Source organism: Solea solea, chromosome 13 (assembly GCF_958295425.1).
Source record: "Solea solea chromosome 13, fSolSol10.1, whole genome shotgun sequence".
NCBI lineage: Eukaryota > Metazoa > Chordata > Actinopteri > Pleuronectiformes > Soleidae > Solea > Solea solea.
Genome location: NC_081146.1, coordinates 24,609,492 through 24,630,731, shown reverse-complemented (window position 1 = coordinate 24,630,731; position 21,240 = coordinate 24,609,492). Strand labels below are relative to the sequence as shown.

Here is a 21,240-nt window from a genome sequence, read left to right as displayed (position 1 = left end):
TACATGTGTTTCTGCAACCGATCAACATGAATTATATTATTTTGTATCTATGGCGACTAATTGATAGTTCCCTCCAGTGGAGAGATGGATTTTTTTTTCAAACAGAGTTGGTTTTTTAGATTAGTTTGTTGATTGTTTTCAAGTGGCCAAACTTTAAAGCCTTTCAGAAGTGATTTGATTTTGTTTTCACCCTGGCATGGCATGCTATATAAAATCCTAGACAGCACCATTAATAATGTTTGCCAAAATGATCAATAAAATATCACTTTTTTTAAAAATCCCACAAGGGTAAATTTACTGTGTTACAGCAGTTGATCTGTAAAATAGGTGAGACTATGAGGGTAATTAGGTAATTAATAATGAATACAAAATAAAATGCATAAATAAGCAAGAAATTTATCAAATCTAAAATCTAAAAGTTCTAATTTAAAGTATTAACATATGGAAAATCAAAACATCAATTTAATTTAACTATATTGTGCATTTTATTTTATTTTATTTTATTTTGGTGGATACAGGAAGACAATACTTTTGTTTTTCCGCTTCTGTTTACTGTCCCGCCCACAAGTTTACGTCACCAGCCACTTTTATGTCCGATACTTTTAAACAAGGATCGGACAAGTATGAGGTATTTGCTGAACATTTGAACTAAAACTAACAATTAGTGTATGTTGTCGCCAGTTTTGTTTGGTTTAGTTTTCCTGGAGGCCCATGCTTTTTACCTGTTTTAATGGTAATTGTTATAATTTCCCCCTTAAACCGGAGCTAACGACGTTTCGCTACATTTTATGCAACGTAACTGTCTCATCCTGCTCGTTTTGTCCCAGAGAAAAACGAGGATGTAGCTCGAAAATGAAACTTGCCCGGTGTGAGTGAAAATAAAGAAACTCAGTGTAAATGTAAATTCTGAGATAAGACAGGACAACAGACGTATATGGACAGACACAGAGGTCAGTATGTGTGCTTATATCAAACGTGTTTTCAGACTTTCAGACTCAGGTACGTGTCTGTACCTGTATGTACGTATTTACATCGTTAGAGACTCGTGTCTAATTTCGTTTATTTATTTTTTAACCAACTTGCTGCTTCTAAATGCAATGAAATAGACGCTTTGTGGTGGTGATACATTTACTCAAGTACTTTAAGTACTTGCACTTTAAGCTAACTATACTTAAAAGACAAACATTGCACTGTTTACACTACACTTACATAACTTCAGATTAATTACTCTGCACATTACTAATTGCTAATACTGTCATACTTTCAGTAACACCTCACCTCAAGTCCTCCCAATAACTTTTACATGTCATTAAGCATTTATTTATTAAGCATTTATTCGCAGTATGATTACACAAGCACAACTACAGTAAGTAGTTTTCTTTCATTTCTTCAATCGATTACAATACATTATAGTGTAGCTGTATACATATATATATATATATATATATATATATTAATATTTAAGTGTTTACTAATGTGTTCAACAGTTATAATGCCTCTTTAAAATACACATTTTATATTAATACATCAGATTTGTTCTATGCTGTCATTCATTACTAGCTCTCAATTTCAATATTATTGCAAATTTTTTAAAAAACTTTTTTAATTGCTGTGAACAAAAGTTATCGTAATAGTACCTAGTAATTCATTAATCTGATATCCACTTGAGTTACAGTTTTCTAATGAAAATCATTTGTGTACAAGAATACAATAACAGCAGACTAGTCTGAGTGTAGTTTCGGGGTTTTTCAAACGTGCAAAACTAGATTTGCCATCAAAGTTAACCTTAACTGTTAAAGTTAGGCAAATATATCACATTTTGTTAAAGGTAGTGAAACAAACTGAAATACAAAAAGGGAACTGGTTATCAGAACATTGTCACCAGAAAGAAGAGTAACGTTAACCTTCACATTCCACTGAAACACTGTAGGTTTTGTTTAAACTAGTAATGAAAGGGATTTACAAACACTAGCAAAAATAAAAATGCAGTGACTAACAACCTTTGGGCTTGTAAGTACATGTTTCAGATATTTAAAAAAAAACTTGTGAATCTACCCTTTATTTACACAAACCCTCACCCTGTTCAGCCTTCAACTGCTGTTTACTTTATATATATGATACATTTTTTAAAACACATTTACACTTTACTACCTTACTACTTTTTCACTGTCTGTCCTGCTGCAACATTGTAAATGTCCCCGTTGTTCTCATAAAGGATTATCATCTTAACCGGCATTAAATTAAATCTCCTTCTCCTCATAGATGTTTCTCTTAATTTCCCTGCTGATCGTCTTTGTGCCACTAGAGGGAGGCAGCACACCAATCAGCTGCTACAATGACAAAGGAGATGCTGTTGACTGGTAACTCACTGAACTGTATTTCATGTTAGTTATTTTCATGTTGCATGCAGTGTATTGCACATGGTTTTCTTTTCATGCAGATGAGACATTTAATAAAGCTGAAATAGTAATCAGTAAGAAGTTCTTAAGTCTTTCTTACATTTTGACAATTAAAATGTCTGTCTGTCTCTGTCACTCTCTCAGGTTCTATCTGTACAAGCTGCCTAAACAACATGACAGAAAAGCTCGGTCTGAGGGTGATATGTATTTACTTATGGACAAAGGCAGTGAGGGATGGACTGAAGGGAAGGTGACAGTGAACGACACCTCAGGAGCTTTGGGCCGGACAGTGGGACAACTATACTCACAAGGAAAGGTCTGCTCCCGATGCTATTAGACTTTATGATACAAATTTTGATCTCTTTAATCTGTTTGGATTACAATTATTAATGTTCACATCAAAAAAACACAGGGCAACTCTACTGTACAGTTTAGTTGTAGGTGATAATTCAAACTCCAACCCTAAAATACCCAATTAAGTAAAGTAATATACAGCCTAGAAGTGCATCACACAATTTGAAGTAATCATCAAGTTGTCGCTGTGGCCCTTTTTGTTTGGAAGGAGACAACTGCAACACCACCGTGTGTGGAAGTAGCTAGTGGTCACGTGATTACGATAGTGTGAATCTATTGTTTTAAAGCACAACTGTAATATTTGGTGTTTTTTGTCAGTTTTGGTTTTGGTGTCAGTTTGAAAGTTTTAATTTATCTTTTAAATAAAAATGATAGATCATATGCTAATCAACAAGTTTAGGTTTTTGGAACAAGATTACAGTTTCTTGCCCTCACTTTAGTTGTTTATGAATTTGAATCCCCATTAGCAGTAAGTAGGATTTCCTGAAGCAACATTGGCATCACATATTAAAAACTTCCCCTAGACATCAGCTTAAATAGAATATTAAGCAGATGTAATTTATTTTTGCCTGCATTTGCTGTTTTTGCAGACACACAGACACTTTATTATGCAGTGATAAGGTGTTTTCTTTTTTTTTTAGAGAAGTGTTTCTTTAAATACCACTTATCATCTGAGTAGATGAAAATTCAAAACTGAAAATGAGAACCGAAAATGCACACTTTTCAGTTTGTGTCATTGCAGCTGTGGGAATACTAATGCAACAGCTTTAAACGCAAGATCATACAAAACATGTATGAGAACTTATACTTACTTTTTAACGTTGTTTTGCTGTTTTATTGTCAGGTTTCAGCTTAAATGGAATGGTGTGCGTGTTTTTTTTGTGTGTTTGTATTGAATTTAATTATGAATTATGTCTGTCCTCTTCACAGAACACAGAGTTAGCGTACATCCTTTACAATGACCAGAAGCCAACTGAGGTTCGTGGAAACAGATGGGTGGGCAGCAGTGGAAGCAATAGGGGACACACGAAAGGTGAACACCAGAACAATCCTGCTTTAATTGTCCGTTAGCTTAAATGATCTTTTTCTTTATCGTTTTGAAAAAGCTTCCCATAAACAGGGGAAAAGTGGATATCAGAGCACAACATCTCACATTTTCCAGTTTGTTAAGTTCACCTATTTAAATAATGCAGTCTTAAGTTTAGAAATATAAAATGTATGATCAGAATTTGTTTTTTTTTTATTTGTCTATCTTGATAGCTAGCTAGCTAGAAATAACCAGAAAAGTCCTAACTTCAAACCTTTTTAAAATAACTAACATATCAACACATACATAAAATACATACTTTTCTGGTCTAACATTGTTCTTATGTGTCACTGTATATTGACCGTTGTCATAGAAAAGCTTAAACAGAAACAGTGATTGGTAGCTAGATAGCTTGCTAGTTTGCTAGCTTGCTAGCTAGCGTTCGAGATAGACGGATAGATAGCCAGAGGAAGGTTCCAACTTTAAAACTATATAAAATGACAACATGTGAACACCATATATAAAATACACTATTTGCTCCTACAAAGTTTTAATGTTATACTTTATATTAGCTTTACCAGGGAAAGGGAATGCTAATATAAAGTATAACATTAAAACTGAATATCTTGCTGGCTAGTAGAACTGAAACAATTACTTAATTTATCGTTTTTTAATCGATTACTGACTTAATCGTCAACTATTTCTAAGTTTTCTTCATTTTTAGCTTCTTAAATGTGAATATTTTATGGTGTCTTTGCTCCATATAATAAAGAAATCATTAAAATTGAATTATTGTATTATACAATAATTATGCAATTGTATTATACAATATTGTATTGTATTGTATTATTTTCAGGTTTGGTAAACACTGATCAACATTCGTCAACAATTTCTGGCATTTTATGGACCAAACGATTCAATTAATCGAGAAAATAATCAATGGATTAATTGATTATGAAAATAATCTTTAGTTGCAGCCCTACTAGCTACACAAGGAGATCAGCCATAGGAAAGTTCCAACTTTAAACCTATTTAGAAATGACCAAGATACCATATAATATACACCAGTTTTCTGCATTCTCATGGTATACTGTACTTTATGACATTGTACATTTTTCATAGAAAAGCCTGACAATGGACAGGGATTACACATAAACCTAGGCTATGAAATGCAGTTTTTCAGTGTTATTGTAATCTGACAAATAATCCAGATGGTCAAAATAGATAAATTAATAGTTTTGTGAACAGCACAACAGGCACAATAAGATGAAGCTTCAGTGTATAAATCATTGGCTTGTTGAAAGACTTTCTGCTGTTTGTGTTGTTTCAGCTGCACTGGCTTTGTTGACCCAAGTACTTGACATGAATTTGTTTGACGTGTCTTTTATCTCTGCTCCTCAGGTGTTGTGCTGCTTGATAAAAATCAGGGCTTCTGGTTGGTTCACAGCACTCCTCACTTCCCCCCTGTACGGCAGGCTGGAGAGTATTACTACCCCGACAGTGGTGTCAACTACGGACAAAACTTCATCTGCGTGACCTACCCGCTCGACCACTTCCAGACTATTGGTAAGACTTGAGTCGTGTGACAGTATGTGGCCTTCTTTTTAAAAAAAATGGATAGCTCTGATCCAGAAGCCAGAAATGCCCCACGGCTGTGATATGATTAACAGTACATCAGCCTGTTGTGATCCATTATTAAATTTTATTTGTTACTTGTGTAAACTCTTACAAATTGGCCTCAGTGATGTCGTCACCCATTGGTTTGAAGCTAAAGAAGAAGCAAGACCTGAGAGTGCAAGGACTGGCCTAACATGTGCTTTCAATCACACCATAGCTACGCTCTAAAGCGTGGTCGTCCGTTGTTGTTGTCTTTTTGGCTCTAAATGGAACCACAATTTACTAAATGGATGTCATGCTGTATTGAAGATGCAAAACTAGTAATTATGACCATAATATCTAGAGGAAAGTGTTGCTAGCATGATAGACCAAGAGAGAGGCAGGCAAATTTTCACATAAATTTACGTACAAACCAGTGGAGTCACCCCCTGATGGCCATTCAAGAGAATACAGGTTTTAGACACTTCCATACCGGCTTCTCTTTCCAGATTTGTAGACTGTATCCCCTATTATTACTCTCCTCCGCTCTCCTTGTGACTTTATTTCTTTCACAACAAATAGCTCTTTAGGCGTTTGCTTATTAGACAGGGAATGGACAGGGAAAGTTGCTCTGCAGGTGTACTTACAGGCAGCTGACCTAAATTGGAACATGAAACTTGTATGTTTCCTATTTTACAATGTCATTTACTACATTTACTACTGTGTATAGGACATGTATTGGTGAAGTTTGACCTCCAGATGTAAATATTACACTCAAAAAACATCATGAAATTAAATTGCTGCCCTTAATGGAGACAATTTAATCTAAATCATACTCACTGAACCTTTAAATAATAGAAATGTTTCAATTTAGTTTCCCACAAAGGAGCAGATGCTGAAGATTCATGGTAAAAAAACAAACAAATACTGTGAGTGTCATTGAATCACAAGCCACGCGCTGTGTTGTCAGTGCCGGAATTCATCAGTCATTATTGGGCCACTTAATAATCCACTCAGGTATCAGGATATAATCTCCATCTGAGATAATGAGAGTAAACAGGTGTCATCACCGCGTCTGGCTGCTGCCGCTGCAGTTCACTGGCAGACCCCGGCAGTTGGCACAGTTGCTATAGCAGTGCCTGGGGGTAATGTATTTAGACTTGAGCTTTTGTAACCATAGCGATATTGGCCCTCACACTGCGGCAGGCGTTTGCTCTGCCGGATTCTTGCCTCTCCAGCTGGGGTGTTGAGACGTGCGGCGGTGTTTCCAGGGTGTGTCGCAGTCAGAACAGCAGAAGGTGATTAAAGCCGTGTCATGTTTCATTTATGAAGCCTGAATGTACACAGGAACAACACTGCGAGGCAACACGCTGCATACAGAAAATATTACCTAGTAGTTAGACTAATTTGTCCACATTATCAGTTTGAATTGTGGATTTGTGTGTGTAATATCTGGAGTTTTTGCTGGAACAACAGGTAGCTTGACAATTACTCGATTATTAATCGATTACTGAATTAATCGTCGACTATTTTGATAATCGATTAATCGGTTTGAAGCTTTTTTCATGATTAAAACAAGATTTCTGATTGTTTCAGCTTCTTAAATGTGAATATTTTCTTCGTTTCTTTGCTCCAGGTAACAAAGAAATCATCGTTAGCAGCAGCAGAAACATTCAAAGACGATTCACTGCCTCACATTTACAGACTGTTGTGTTTGTCAGTGTTTTAACTCCTTTCTCTCACAACTGCATTTTTTATACAAGTCGCTTCATTTTAGCCCAGTTTAGCAAACTTTTAAGGCACTTGTCCACCGTGACGACTCGAGCGTAAACGACAGAAAAGACACAATTTCAAACATAATCACCCAATCCCGACAGCTTCATTGTCATGAGGACATTGTTTGGAATAAAAAAAAACAACAATATCTTGCTCAAGGGCATCCAGGATTTGAACTGACAAGCTGGGTGTACAAGCTCAATTTCCTTTACTGAACATAGAGCTCCAATCTATAACCCTAAGTTTAAGATTTTCATGCCCTTGTGACTGAGGAACTTGGATAAATATGTTCCCATACCGGGAGTTGAACCCGGGCCACCTGGGTGAAAACCAGGAATCCTAACCGCTAGACCATATGGGATCTTGATAACTGTTTGGATTCCTCACATCACATGACGTGACGTGTTGGTGGCACCTGTCTGTCTCTGCAGCCTCTGGTTATTGACGCATCTCTGTTATCTCTGGATATCGATATTCAGTGATTTCATCAGATCAATACCGGGCTTAAATATGGTATTGGCTCATCCGTCTTTATACCCGTCCCGTTTTCCTGTCACTTGTTGATGTTGATCTCTAAACCGGTGTCATCGTACATGTGACAGCATTTCTATTTAATCTGATTCGTTTCTCTCCACAGGAGAGCAGCTGCAGATCAATCAGCCCAATGTGTACGACTGCGACGTCCCCGAGTCCTTGGCGTCGCTGGTTCCTGCTCTGGCTGCCGTCTGTAATGAGAAACACGCGTCCAAAACTGCGTCCAATCGCAGCGTGACTTTGACGTCAAAGGACGGAGCAAAGTTCATCAGCTTCGCCAAAGGCGCTTCTTTCAAAAACGGTACGACTCAGTTTAAAGTTTGACGCTTGCTTGTCCTTGTTTCAGCTTAGTGACCGTCCTCTCTGCTCCGTCAGACCTCTACCACTCCTGGGTGGCCCCAACGCTGCAGTCAGACCTCCTGGTCCAGTTCTGGATTCGCTCCACAGGCGTCCTCCCTTCCGACTGCTCGCTGGGCTGGAAGGTCCTGGACATCCAGCTCATTAACCCGGGGCAGACGTTCACGTTCAAGACGAGCAACGATCACTCCAAGTGGGCCGTCAGCACCGAGGCGGCCGGAGGGGATGGCGTGGGAGGCGGCTGGGTTTGTGTGGGAGACATAAACCGCAACATGGCGGAGGAGACGCGAGGAGGAGGCACCGTGTGTCAGCAGCACCCGGCGGTGTGGAAGGCTTACCGGTCAGCAGCACTGCAGTGTGAGGACTGTGAAGGAGCAACCATCCAGTGTTGACGAACCAGGAGTCAACAAAGGCACTGAAAGACTTTCTTTTTTTTTAATTAAAGGTACAGTGTGTAGAAATTAGCAACACTGATTGATTGAAAGACTCTGATTGATTGAAAGACTTTCTTTTTTTTTAATTAAAGGTACAGTGTGTAGAAATTAGCAACACTGATTGATTGAAACTTAAAAGCCCTGACCTCACTCTGAACTGCTGTGTCATCAGCTTCTTTACTGACCATTTGCCACTGTCTCCTTTTTGTTTTTGTCCCAGTACATATAGCGACTTATTGGCCTTTTTCCACAGGAAGAGACGTCCGACACAAGAATCTGGAAATGTCTAAAATATCGATATTTAACAGAAGAGTCTGGTGTATTTAGCGACAGCACTGCTGATCACAAACCCCACCGTTGTGTTTCAGTCCAGCATCTGTGCTCCGGTCTTGGTGGAAGTACTGAACACTTTTAATGAACTGATTCTAATGATAACATAATAATAACTGCTTTACAAGTAACTAACTACTCGTTTGTGCCGTTTCCTGCAGCCGTGCAGTGAAGACTCCGCCCACGTTGAGTAGGTAATATTTTGTAGTGGAAAACCAACCTAAACCGTGCCGTGCCGTGCCGAGGCGAGCTGGAGAAATGGTGGCTTATGTTGTAGAGCTCCGGGTGCCCACATAAACCGAAATGATAATTTTCTCCTCTATTTTGAGCAGAGTCTGGGCGCCGGCAAGTACGTGACGTCATCCGGAGAATTGGTCATCGCGTCAACGCGAAATCTCCCCATTTTCAACTCGAGTGTTGCAGCGATTGACACGCGTCATTCACACAATTCCAACCGCACGACGGTGGGGCCGATGCGAGCTTTTCGTCGACTTGCGTCTCTGCATTGACTCTGTAAGTAGACTCCTTATATTTAGTCAGATGAAGGAAGGGGCGGGAGGAAGACAATCCGCATCATGATTTCTTAGAATATCAATCGATTATCTAGTATCTAACAACCTGGAGATGAGACTCAACTACTAGCGATCCTTCCTACTGCAGCTTTAACAACCCACCGACTGACAGTAATTAAATGTTGACGAGAACCTACTTAACGCCGCCTTTTCTCCATCCGAGTCCCATCCACTTCAAACCAGCACAGAGAAAAACACAAATCTCTCCCTCTCTCTCTCTCCACTTAATCTGAAAATACTGCCCTCGTGGCAGAGCCCATTACTCACAATGAAAAAGGAGGAATGCATTTCCGGGGGCCTTTGAGGCTAAAAGAGAAACATTTAAGTTGTTCATTTATTGTTGAGAATGACTTCTGGCTGTTACAAAATGGCCGCAGCATCTTCCTCTGACTGTGATGCATACAGAACAAAGCTGAAGCTGAAGGGGGGGGGGGGAGAATGTTCATTTTAACAAACACAAATCCTTCACAGTGAAACAGATTTAGTTAGAAGTGAGTTAAAAAAAAAGCCTGGAAGCAGCGCACGGCTCATGAAAATGAAAGCTTTGGTTCGAGTGTCTTTGGAGCCGCAGGGTAGTTTTAACTGAGACGTAGGAGGCAACGCTGTAAAATAAACTCCCTGCTTAAATCAACGTTAGCTGAGGGTTTTTTTCGTTCGCAGGGAGAGAATCAAGCTGCAAATGTGTGAAAATAGCTTTTAAATGAACGCACGACGTGAGATGAATTGGACTTTGCTGTGCACGCACAATTTAACGGCAGTGAGGAGTGGTTTATTCCTCATTTTTGTTATGATGTTTCTCAGATTTGATATTCCGCATGTGTACATTGACAGCTACACTGTGAGGATAAAGATGCTGGATGTAAAGACAAAATAAATCTTTTTTGTGGCACTTTATATTCACCGTGCTTTGTTTTCCTCCTCCATGAGAAAATTAGAAATGTCAGAGTTTGACACATGGAGACAGTTGTTAACGCTACTCAGCAGCAGCGGAGGTGGCGGCGGCAGCAGTGTGGAAAATGAAGCCGTAGCACATCTCAGCACTCCAAAAAAGCAATTCATTCATATAAAAGTAAATTTATTACCACAAAAATAGGACATCCTGTATGTAGTGCATAAATAAGTATGAGAATAAAAGTGTAAGACTGCATTTCAGCCATGTACTGTACATTCTGATGCAAACATGGAGGGTGGGGGGGGGAAACAAGTGAGAACCCTTTACAGACAGAAAGGCACTGAAACAATAGCACACGTCATCGATTATCACCCAGAATCCTCTCCCTGGTTTTGGCCGCGCCCGGTGCCTCCGCCGCTACAGTGGCCTCACAAGCACCGGGCGCGACGGGAGCTCGGCAACCAGAGGTCACCGGATTTGCGTCAGAGTTGAGGTTTTGAGTGGTTGCAAATCTGTCTCGTCAAATGTTTTGAATTTTAATAAAAAGGTTCAGTGTGTAAAAAAAAAAAAAAATAGCAACATTCACCTCACCCTTCTCTTTTAAGCGTGTTGTAGAAGCCGTGTCGCTTTCAGTTAGCGTTAAAAACTCAAAAGATGTTTTTTTTTGTCCACTGTGGGCTACTGTAAACACATGGTGGTCCAAAAGGGCCGCCTCTGCAGAGCTGACCCCTGCTGCTGATAAAAATAAACAAGAATTGCGTGATTGTATGCTTACATTTTTGCCAAATAAAAAAAAAAAGGAACTTTAATTTTACACACTGGACCTTTAAAATCTGTTTAATATGTAGCACTGGAATTTCACTTGAATTTTTCAGTGTTTTCTCAAGGTTTGAAGGTTTAAAATACTTAAATCCCAAAAGCCAAATTCACATCCCAAAATCTGAGATTAAAGTTGTAGAATACCAAGAGAAAAATCTATTGATTCTGGCTCCAATTACACAAACTTTCACCCAGGTACACTTTTTTTCATGTGATGCTGATGCTTGTAGAATGCAGTTTGTCTGCAAACAAACAAAACAACAACGTTACCTCACTCAGGTGTTTAACCTGATCGTTGGGTTCAGCTAATCCTCAGTATCCTGGATATTAATAATAAATCTGATTTTGGATTCGTAAAAATGTGGTCTCTCACATTTTAGCACACAGAATACTTTATGTTATTATTTGAATAATTCAAACCTTTTTTTGTTGTCAATACTGAAAAATCTCTTGGCTACAAACTTTTAAAGGGATTTTAAAATCCATTATCGGACGAGACACATTTACTTGTATAGGTTGTGTGTTACACATCTGCACCAAAGTTGAATTTTTTATAAAAGAAAGAAAGCAAAGGCGAGTGTGTGTGTGTGAACTGCAGTGAAGGCGTTTCCTGCTGAGCTGCTTTAATTACGTTTAGCTTATGCTCTGTTGAAAAGTGCAAACTTGGAAAACTTTCTTTTTAATGTTACTAGGGTTTGAAAGGAAGAGCTGCAAGGTGTTTTTGTTTTTTTTTAAAGCTGCAATAATGGGCCTTTCATCTTTTGACATTTTACTGCCTGTTGAAGTTGTTTTCTGGCACAACGGTGTTTCTGCTGTCGTTTGGTCACGTCTGAGAGTGAAATGAGTGTCTTTTTTTTTTACTGTTTCTGTTTTGTGTATTTTACTTTTGCTGCTGCAGGATCAGGTGTTTAATACGGAAGAGGATTAGCGCCACATATGAACTTTTTTTTTTTTTTGAAAGAAAGTTTTTCAAAAACTTTCTGGATTTAATCTCAAAAGTCTGGATTTAATCTCAAAGGTGTTGGTTTATTTTGTTTGTTTTCAAACAAAAGTTCAAATGTGGCACTAACGCTCTTCCGTACTAGCAAATGATCCAATTGTGATTATCCAATTTTTTTTAATAACTAACCCTGGAATTTATGGATTTTCACCCAAAAAAAATCAGATTTTTTGGTGATCCTGCCTCCTGCAGCTTTAAGCTCTAAACCTGCACATAAAGAGGAAACAAATGTGAATAACTGATTAACAGATTAATCGATTAATAACCGATTGCAGCCCTAACTGTGACGTCACACAGTACATAAATACATACAAAAAAAAAAACTGTATATATGTATATATATATATATATATATATATATATATACATCTGATACGAAGAGCTCCAGTGTGTTGCTACGGTGACGCATTTGCGCTGCATCGGTTGTTTTTGGTTTTTTTTACATCCATGTGTCTTCCTGTTCACTTAACCCAATGACAATAATAATAATTTAAACAATAATAATGATAATAATAATAACAGTCTTTAATCCTTCGCAGGTGATAAGAATCTTCGTCTTTGGACCCGTTCAAACCTGGTATTCAGGGGCGAAAATTAGAAGACGTGTCCAAAGTGCGGCCTGGGGACAAAGGCGACTGAATTTCACGTTATTGTTTAATGAAGCAACGTTTGTCACCTTTTAAAGTGCTGTGTCTTTGAAGATCCGCACGAAAGCCTTGGTATGTTATCGATAATTGATATCCCAGTGAACTGCTGATATTTTTAAAGGTCATATGTCACTGAAAATAACCCAAAATATTGGGTTACCCAGAATAACCCAGATCAGGGTCAAGCTGACCCTGATCTGGCCTCAATTCAAAACCCAGGAAATGTATGGAAGTCAATGTAATGTCCTCTGAAGTCAAAGTCAGAGGAGCAGCTAAAATGTCCCGGGACTTACTTTTTGTTCCCAACCCATCATGTGATTGATCAATCAGTGCGTTTAAACACGCACGTTAAAAGTCCAATTTTAGTCGGACTAAGACGCTGGAGCTAGTCTTAGTCGGACTAACATACCCGGACAATGTGATTCATAGTCTGATTTCTCCTGCATGTATACGCTTAGTCGGATTGTAATCAGACTTGGTCCCCGTCTTTGACCTGGCAGCAGGAGACGACGTACAAACTGCAGTACTGTTGCCAGCAATCATACGGCAGCGGCGGCGACGGCGGCGTCTTTCTTCGGACAACGTGGCAACCACCAGAGCCGTGCTCCATCTACAGCAGGTACGACACATACAGAACCACAGCACGGTCCATCTCACTGCTCACTGTTTGCTTTGTCTGTGACGTAAATGTCAACAAGTTGTCCGATTGCCTTATTGTCGTAGTCTGACTGCAGCCTTAGCTGGATTCAAACAGTGCATGTAAACGTACTGGGTGAAAACTACGGTGATTGGTTAGGAAAATGCAAAGTTGTGCAAAAGTTGAATTTGCGTTTTGTGACTGAATCATAAATCAACATATGAGCTGTGATTAGTGTTAAAAAAACAACAACCTGTAAACTGCAGCGGATCAGAGGACCTTCAGCTAAGGAGGCGGTCTCTAGTGTGTCTTGAGGACAGACTGTGGTCATGAAATCAACCAGTCCTGTATGCGATGGGACCACTCGGGGCAGACGTTAATACCAGGTCTAAACGGGGGGGGGGGATTCTTACATTTGGAGACATCACTCTCAGCGGAGATGGACGACAACAAGGAATTCTTTTTGGTTTTATTTAAACAAGTCTTATTCTTTGAGTCGGACTGAAAATGGGACGTTTTAAGTGCTATGTGACGCCAGAGCCAGCACCAAAAATCCCTCACAGAACGACTTCTGTAGCTCTTCCTCTGGGTTCAAATCAGTAATGCATATTGCGAGGTTGGAAAAAAAAGCTCTGGTGATCACAGGAGCGCAGCAGTAGAGCGGATAAACGTGGACTCTTTGTGTATTTTTGGTACGGAGACATTTGTGTGTGTGTGTGTGTGTTGTATGGAGAAGGCCACGGTTACGTCAGGGACTGCGAGGAAAAACAAACAAACAAACAAAAACAAAACGTCTCCGTGGACAACGTTGAGGAAGAGCCGATGATGTCAAAACAGAGTCCTGACCAGTCTCCGCCCCTTGGCCTTGATCCGAGGGAACGTCGCGCTGGTCTCCGTGCTGATGGGCTGCGAGCCAAGAGGAGCGCTCCCGCCTTTCCGTCTCAACAGGAAGTCCACGCTCGACGACGTCATGGCGTAGAAGACGTTTCCTGTGGCAGGGATGACCAGTTCTGCAGTGGAGGGGAAGAGAAGTCAAGAGAAGGAGGTGAATGAGAGTGTTTTCTCTCTTCTCTTTGACGACAAATTCAAGGGCTTTTCAAAGACTTTCCAGTATACCAGTTCCCTCAAATTCAAGGACCCAATGTGCTGACACAGCTTAAGATGGGAGGGGCCCATGATGGCGTCCACTTTTATTGATTTGCAGCACACTCTGCATCTGGACAAGTGATTGTCCTCGAGATCTTGGACAAAGTCCGTCTTTGTACAATTTCTTTGGTGAGACAGAGATCTTGGAATGTTAAGACATCATCACGTCGTCATTTGCTCTCTCTTTCTTAACGGAGACAGAGACAGTGGACAGTGTCCACAACACCGCTAGTAACTACGACTCGGCATCTGGCAATGCAGGGTGTGAAACAGCAGGTGGCGTCGTCACAAACAAGGGAGACATTTACCTAAATATCAACTTCACTTCTTTCTTGCACAAAATTCAAGCACTTTCAATGACCCGTGTCTAGGGAGTGATTTTCAAAAACATTCAAGGGCCTTGATTTTTTTTCAAAATTCACAAACTTTCAAGGATTTCAAGGACCTATCAGAACCCTGTTAATCATATAAAACATGTTACATAATTTTTTAGCGTTACAAAAAGGGACAATTCTGCTAAATTGCCATAAATTCTCCACAGGAACTTTGGTTTATTTTGGAAATATTCCAAATTGGAAACTTTCCACAGAAATGATGGGAAAAAATGATCATTTAAAAATACAAACACTTTTTCAACACGTTTTGTCAAAAATGAAACCAGGCTCATTGAGTATTCCTGTGACAAAGGAATAACCTTCATTTGCATTAAATCTGATTGTTTTTAGCCAAAATTATTATAAGTTCCCAACCTTCAGTTTTGAAAATGTCCGGTTTCTTCCCGTTAATTCCCATGGAAAGTTTCCATTTTCCCGCTTCCTCGTACGGTTATTTTTACCTTTTCCTTCAGGCAGGAGCTGGATCAGCTCGTACTTGGACGTCTGTTTGGGGTCCTGGTTGTGCTTTTCTAAGGCAGAGCTGATCACAGTGGGGGTCTTATCGTTGCTCGTAACCTGAGGCAGAGAGAGGAGAGGAGAGAGGAGAAGAACAGTGACACCAGAGGACAGCTTGATTTGCACTAATGATATCCTGGCTCCATTTCATCCCGAGGATCTGACTCTGATGACTATCATTATGGGAGTCGTGCTGATAACGAGGAACGGCACTAAGTGTGTGTGTGTGTGTGTGTGTGTGGATATTTTGGGATGGAATCATGTTTACAGAATCATGGCTCCCGCTGCTGCTACTGCAGATGAAATCGGGTTTAATCATTACCAGAATGCTCCGGTATAAGTTTCCGTCCTGCAGGTCCATGCGTATCCGGATGATTCTCATGTCGGCCCCCGACCCTTGCATGTTGTTGGGGGGGTTGTTGCCACAGGAGGCCGACCGGCGGTGGGATTTCGTGGGAGTGGATGGGGTCAGGGTGGCGGGCGTGGACTCGGCGGTGGGCGGGGACGAGTCCACGTCCAGACAGGACACGGATGGAGACCTCATGTGCTGCGAAAGAATGAGATAAGATAAGAAAATGATTGTTTATGTGGGATTATTATGGATTACGGGACAATGACACAGCTGTTTATATGTTTTTATGTGCAAATAATATGGAGACAGTTTCATTCAATTTCTTTCCTCACCTTTTCTTTAGTCTGGCACTGGCAAATTAAAACATTTACATTATTCACTTTTCACAGAAGGCAGATTTATTCCAAGGCTTTAAGATCATTTGCTCTCTGGAGCGAGAGAAAAGTGAGAGAAAAGGTTTTTTTTCTTTAGTTATTTGTTTCATTTTCTGCACATCCCAGTCCACTCTGATCTCATACCCTTGTATATGCAGTAGTCAAGTGAAGTCACATTTAGAGGCATAACAAACATAAAAGTGCTAAACACATAAATATAATAAAATAGTAAAAAAAAATCTACAGAAAAAGGCTTGGTTGAGTTTTTAGTCATTTTTGGCATATCTAAACGATGGGGGTGTTATTAAGAGAGGTAAGATGGTGCCAAACCAACAGTAAACATTTAAAATCAACCCCAGTGCAACACCGGTGTGATGTGGTCTCTCTCCCAGTCGAGCGGCGGCGGTGTTCTGGACTAGCGGCAGAATTACAATAATCCAGCCGAGAAACTGGACTGGTTTAGGTTAAGGGAATTTAGAGTCATCCATGTTCTAACGTTCATCAATACACTCCTGCATAAAATGTAACAGTCACAGTAATATTACCTTTGTGAGTTTTGATAGCAGGTTATTGACCGGTGAGGAGAATTCAAAGAGACTGTCGCTGTCGCCGGGCAGGCTGGTCCGGGACCTGCTCAGGCTGTCACAATAAAAACATTATTTTTCACATTAAATCATCATTATTTTTTGCTAAATCTTTAGATAACCATGGTGACCAAGCTCTTCAAATGCAGAGAAACAGGTCTGTGTGTGATGCACTCACTCTGGACACTGTGTGATAATGACTGTTGGTGTAAGGCCACGTGGACTCGGCTCACCGGGTGCTTCAATTTCATTGGACAGTCTGTAACTGCAATGGACATGAGTACACATTTAATGACACTCGACCTTTATAAGAAAATAATTAAATATACAGTGTCGAGTAGGTTTTTCTTTTTTACCTTTCCTCTTCAGTTAGTGTGGGCACGCTGTGATACCACTGTGAGAACGACTCGTCGGTGCTGAAAACACAGTTTTTACAGGAAGACTGCAGCAGCCGTATCTGAGCCAAGACCTCAAACTCCTGTAAACACAGGTTTCATCATAATTCAAATGCAAATGAAAAAAAAAGAAGAAACCACCCACATCATTTTGGCTTGTCTGGTATCACTGCACCTCACACTACACTCTTGTTACTTGTTATTTTCTTGCCGTATCTCCAAGAAAAGACTGCGAAATGTCTTCATCCACCCGAAACACAGAACAACGACTGTAGTGCAATGCCAGGCCTGTGTGTGGCACTGTAACGCCGCTACACAAAATGCTTTATTATTATTTTGTTTTAAATAAAGCTTTATTGTATCGAACGAGTATAGTTACAAATCAGAGACTTCCTAAAGTAGTGTATTTGTTGTCTATATGAACACACAAGGGTGCTGTTTTGAGATTGTCCCACTCTGGGACAACGTTTACAAACTAAACAGGCTGTGGATGAAACACCAAACTTTCACCTAGACGGATTCACCTAGACAGATTCACCTAGACCCATTTTGGTGTGGACAGTCCCTGAGTCCCAATCCACAAAAGGCTGTTTTATAATGAGATAAAGCGGTTGTTGGGTCATTTTTGCAATTAAGGTTTTAGAGAAAAGTAAAGAAGGCCCTGAGGGTTAGAGTTAGATACAATGACACAACAAACTCTCTCTGGAATATCCTACTCTTGGCTCCAGTCTGTGGACTTTAAACTAGCGATTAATAATATATAATAACGCTAAAGACTGTAAAGTATTATGAATTTCCCTCACAGTGATGGTGAGCCTTTTTGTTACCCTTCTGTCCCTGCTGACGGCCAGTGAAGGCAGGCAGGAGTAACTCATATCACCAGATTTAAACAAAAGAACATTCTCGCTTTAAGGCAGATAACTGTTTTAACTTCTCAGCCTTTTATCCCTCAGAGTAATAACGCATTGCAACACTCACCCTTCTCCTTTTGTCAAAGTTGATGTAGCCATTCTGCAAAGGAAGTGACAGGACATAAGACCCGACGATTAAAGTCAAAGACAGAGCAGCAGCTTGCGGCGTTTTGTGAGCGAAAGAAATGAGACAAACTTACATCGAGCCTGTCTTTGACCGCCGTGTCCAGCATGGTGAGGTCTGTGAGGAAGATGCCCAGGTACGGCACAGTGCCCAGAGCACTGGACTGTGTAAAAAAACAAGAAGAAAGACAAAAAGGGTTTTGAGCAGTTCCACCAAGGTTTCTCTTCACACCATAAAGAGATTTGACAGTGAAGGATTTTTAGAGCGGCTGCCTGCAGCTTCTTTTTTTCTTTTATCTCTACACACACTCAACAGCTCTCCGTTCCACTTCACTGGTCGATCCCTCTAACCCTCCATCAAACCACTGAACCACCCCCGCTTAGCCCAAGTGACAACAGTATCAGTGTTTTAATGTTGCATTTTGCAGCAAAACTCTATTTTTTGGGGGATATAATCCATGATTAATCTTGCAGTAAAGCCACAGAGCTTTTTTATTAATATCATTTTAATAACTCAAGCCCAAATTGTGTGTGGGTTGGCTGGTTTTATTGGCTGTTAATGGCTTATCACATTTACTTTATAGGTATCTGCCCTATGGTATCAGTCTATATGATGTCCGATATGTGCTGATACGGAACATAAAGCAGATGTTTGGGGCGTAATTCGAAGACGGGGACAATACATTAATCCCAAACAAAGGGAGAAAATGCTCAAAATGAAATTTAACTATGAGCTAATTAACCTTTGTAGAGCCGAGAACAGTGAAGAGAAACAATAAAACCCAGATATTATTATTTTTTAACTTCTATAAACAGAAAACATTCTGCTCACACTATAGTTTCCATTTGTAGACCCAGGAAGAGCAAGATAATCCTCTGTAATCTGAATAGATTAGCTCCAAATTTATCTTTAAATTAGAGCTAATATTTTCTGATTCTAGAAGCGTTAAAATACAATTAGCTACAAACTAATGTAGTTTCCATTAAGGCAGAAACAATAAAGAGAAAAAATTAAATTATTAAATTACTTCTATAAGAGGAAAAGATACTAAGTACAAAATTGAGCAAAAAGCTAGTTTCCATTGTATAGACATAGAAACAGTAAAAGAATCAGAATTTTGAAACCTCTAAAATTGGAAAAGATTAGCAACGTATCTTTACGTTTGTTGCTAATCGTGACTGATTCTTGAAGCATTAAGCTACAAATTTAGCTACGAGCTAGTTGACCCAGAAACAGCGGAGAGAATTATTTTAACTGCAAGAAGAAAAGGAAAAGATGCTAAGTACAAAATTCAGCAAAAAGCTAGTTTCCATTTGTAGACCCAGAAACAGCAGAAGAATCAGAATTAGCTACAAATTTTGCTCCAAGTTTATTGCTAATCTTTTCTGATTCTAGAAGCATCAAGCTACAAATGTAGCTATGAGCTAGTTTCCATTTGACTACCCAGAAATGCTACTAAAGTACTAAATTTAGCCACAAGCTAGTTTCCGCTCATAAACCCAGGAACAGCAAGCTATTTTCAATTGGTTAGCCAGTTAAGTTATTTTTACTTCCATATTCACTAGTATTAATATTAGCATCAGCCTCCAAAATCCAGTATCAATAACTCCAAAAATCCTAATTGTTCTCACTTCTTACTGACAAATTAAAACACTGCAGTCTCATGTGACATCAGATTGACTAACGTAAAGGCTAATGTCATGTCCATATGCCCCTAAAAGTACTGACAGAGAATTTGCAGGGCCTTGCATCATTTCTAATTCTTTTCAAAACCATCTGTGCGGGGGCAAAGAGTCCTTGTTTGGTATTCACACCACACATGGGCTATTAAAAAAACAAAAAACACATATTGTTTTCATGAACTTGTGCACTGAAAGAAGAGACAAATGTTGGACCACTGTGACTGAATCTATCTGAAATACCTGGTTGAAGCATCCACGAAATATTCCCACACTCCAGTGAGAATAATTTACAAAATTCTAATCTGTGAATGTGACATATTTGAGCCTGAGAAACAAGACAACAAACTTTCTCTTAATTAGGGCTGCAGAAATTGACATTCGGACATGTTTGGTGCATGGGCCGAACAACAAATGGATTAATCAAGAAAACACTCAATAATGTGTTTTTGCCTTTCCACTGGGCTCACCTTATTGACATGTCTGTGGTTGAGTCTGATGTCAGTGTTGGCAAACTTTGACGTCCCCTCCTGCAAGACAACGGGACACAAGGGACATTTGTGACTTAAAAGAAACAACAGTTTTAAAGAAAGTCCATTTAGCAGCTGACTGAGTTGAGGGAGCGTATCATAGGGAGCGTCACCATCAGGTTGAAATAATTAAGACACAATAATGCCATGGGAATGTACAATTTGTTTTTTTCCTCTTCGTATTTGTTGGAACACATCATTAAGTACAGTGTCGCACATGAAGGAAAATTAGTTTTAAGTGACTTTATGTCAGTTTGCATTCCATTTTCGGAATTAAAATTGGGCCGTGCCATTCTTATATGGAAACAGCTGTTGAATGTGATTAAATATTACATGGAATGAATCACATTATGAAGTTGATAAATGTCTTCGAATACCAAAAAAAAGGCAACCCTTAATACCTTTCAAGGCAACCCTTAATTATAACTGAATTTTTAAGCCTATTCTTTTTGGCATTAATAATGGTACGCTCCGTCACAGCTCATTCTTGACGTTAGCGGAGAGGACAGTCTGTCATAAACACGCGCTAATAAACTGTTATTACACTGTCAAGCACTGCGATGAGAGACCGGTGAATAATCCTCTTCTCTTCTAACCTTTATTAGTCTGAATCATAAATCCTACACTGTGTCTGCCAATCACTCACTTTAATACACGCAGTGAGATTCAGGGACAGGAGAAAGTGCTGACTGAGGAAATCAAAGGGCAGCAGATGGCGGCGGTGTAGTGACGCTTTGAAAATGAAAGCTCATGTGCTAAAAAGGCCGTATCTTCCATGATAATCTGATCCAGATGTTTTTATTAACCAATATTAAACTCATTTTCTCCATTAAGTGCACAATCACGGCAAATTAAAGCGCAGCAGTTTCCCTCGACTCGCT

General features: G+C 39.6%; 2 protein-coding genes and 1 non-coding gene across 6 annotated transcripts in view; 1 reads left to right on the top strand and 2 right to left on the bottom strand.

Moving 5' to 3' along the window:
• The first annotated feature begins 570 nt into the window (after positions 1-570).
• On the top strand, positions 571-8,634 carry dnase2 (deoxyribonuclease II, lysosomal). 3 transcript variants are annotated; one of them, XR_009242037.1, is made up of 8 exons: positions 571-628; positions 2,263-2,360; positions 2,544-2,715; positions 3,684-3,786; positions 5,182-5,346; positions 7,790-7,987; positions 8,062-8,488; positions 8,570-8,634. XR_009242037.1 is itself a non-coding variant. In XM_058648660.1 (7 exons), the coding sequence occupies exons 1-7, from the start codon at positions 590-592 to the stop codon at positions 8,433-8,435; spliced, it is 1,149 nt and encodes a 382-aa protein (XP_058504643.1). In that variant the 5' UTR covers positions 571-589; the 3' UTR covers positions 8,436-8,634. The 3 variants fall into 3 exon arrangements, 2 of the variants coding, with proteins under 2 accessions (XP_058504643.1, XP_058504644.1); XM_058648660.1 differs by having other exon boundaries at positions 8,062-8,634; XM_058648661.1 differs by lacking the exon at positions 571-628 and adding an exon at positions 637-950 and having other exon boundaries at positions 8,062-8,634.
• On the bottom strand, positions 7,442-7,513 carry trnae-uuc (transfer RNA glutamic acid (anticodon UUC)). The gene has a single exon. It is a non-coding gene; the product is annotated as a tRNA-Glu (tRNA).
• A 5,197-nt stretch (positions 8,635-13,831) lies between the features above and the next one.
• The window catches only part of rgl2 (ral guanine nucleotide dissociation stimulator-like 2), a 32,377-nt gene continuing 24,968 nt past the window's right edge, over positions 13,832-21,240 (bottom strand). For both annotated transcript variants that reach the window (XM_058648593.1, XM_058648595.1), the window contains 9 exons: positions 20,300-20,359; positions 18,227-18,313; positions 18,094-18,126; positions 17,077-17,198; positions 16,899-16,985; positions 16,682-16,775; positions 15,733-15,957; positions 15,356-15,470; positions 13,832-14,384 (listed from right to left, as the gene is read on the bottom strand). In XM_058648593.1, coding sequence (XP_058504576.1) covers positions 14,203-14,384; positions 15,356-15,470; positions 15,733-15,957; positions 16,682-16,775; positions 16,899-16,985; positions 17,077-17,198; positions 18,094-18,126; positions 18,227-18,313; positions 20,300-20,359 — 1,005 coding nt within the window. In that variant the 3' untranslated portion in view covers positions 13,832-14,202. The remainder of the gene's footprint in view (positions 14,385-15,355; positions 15,471-15,732; positions 15,958-16,681; positions 16,776-16,898; positions 16,986-17,076; positions 17,199-18,093; positions 18,127-18,226; positions 18,314-20,299; positions 20,360-21,240) is intronic.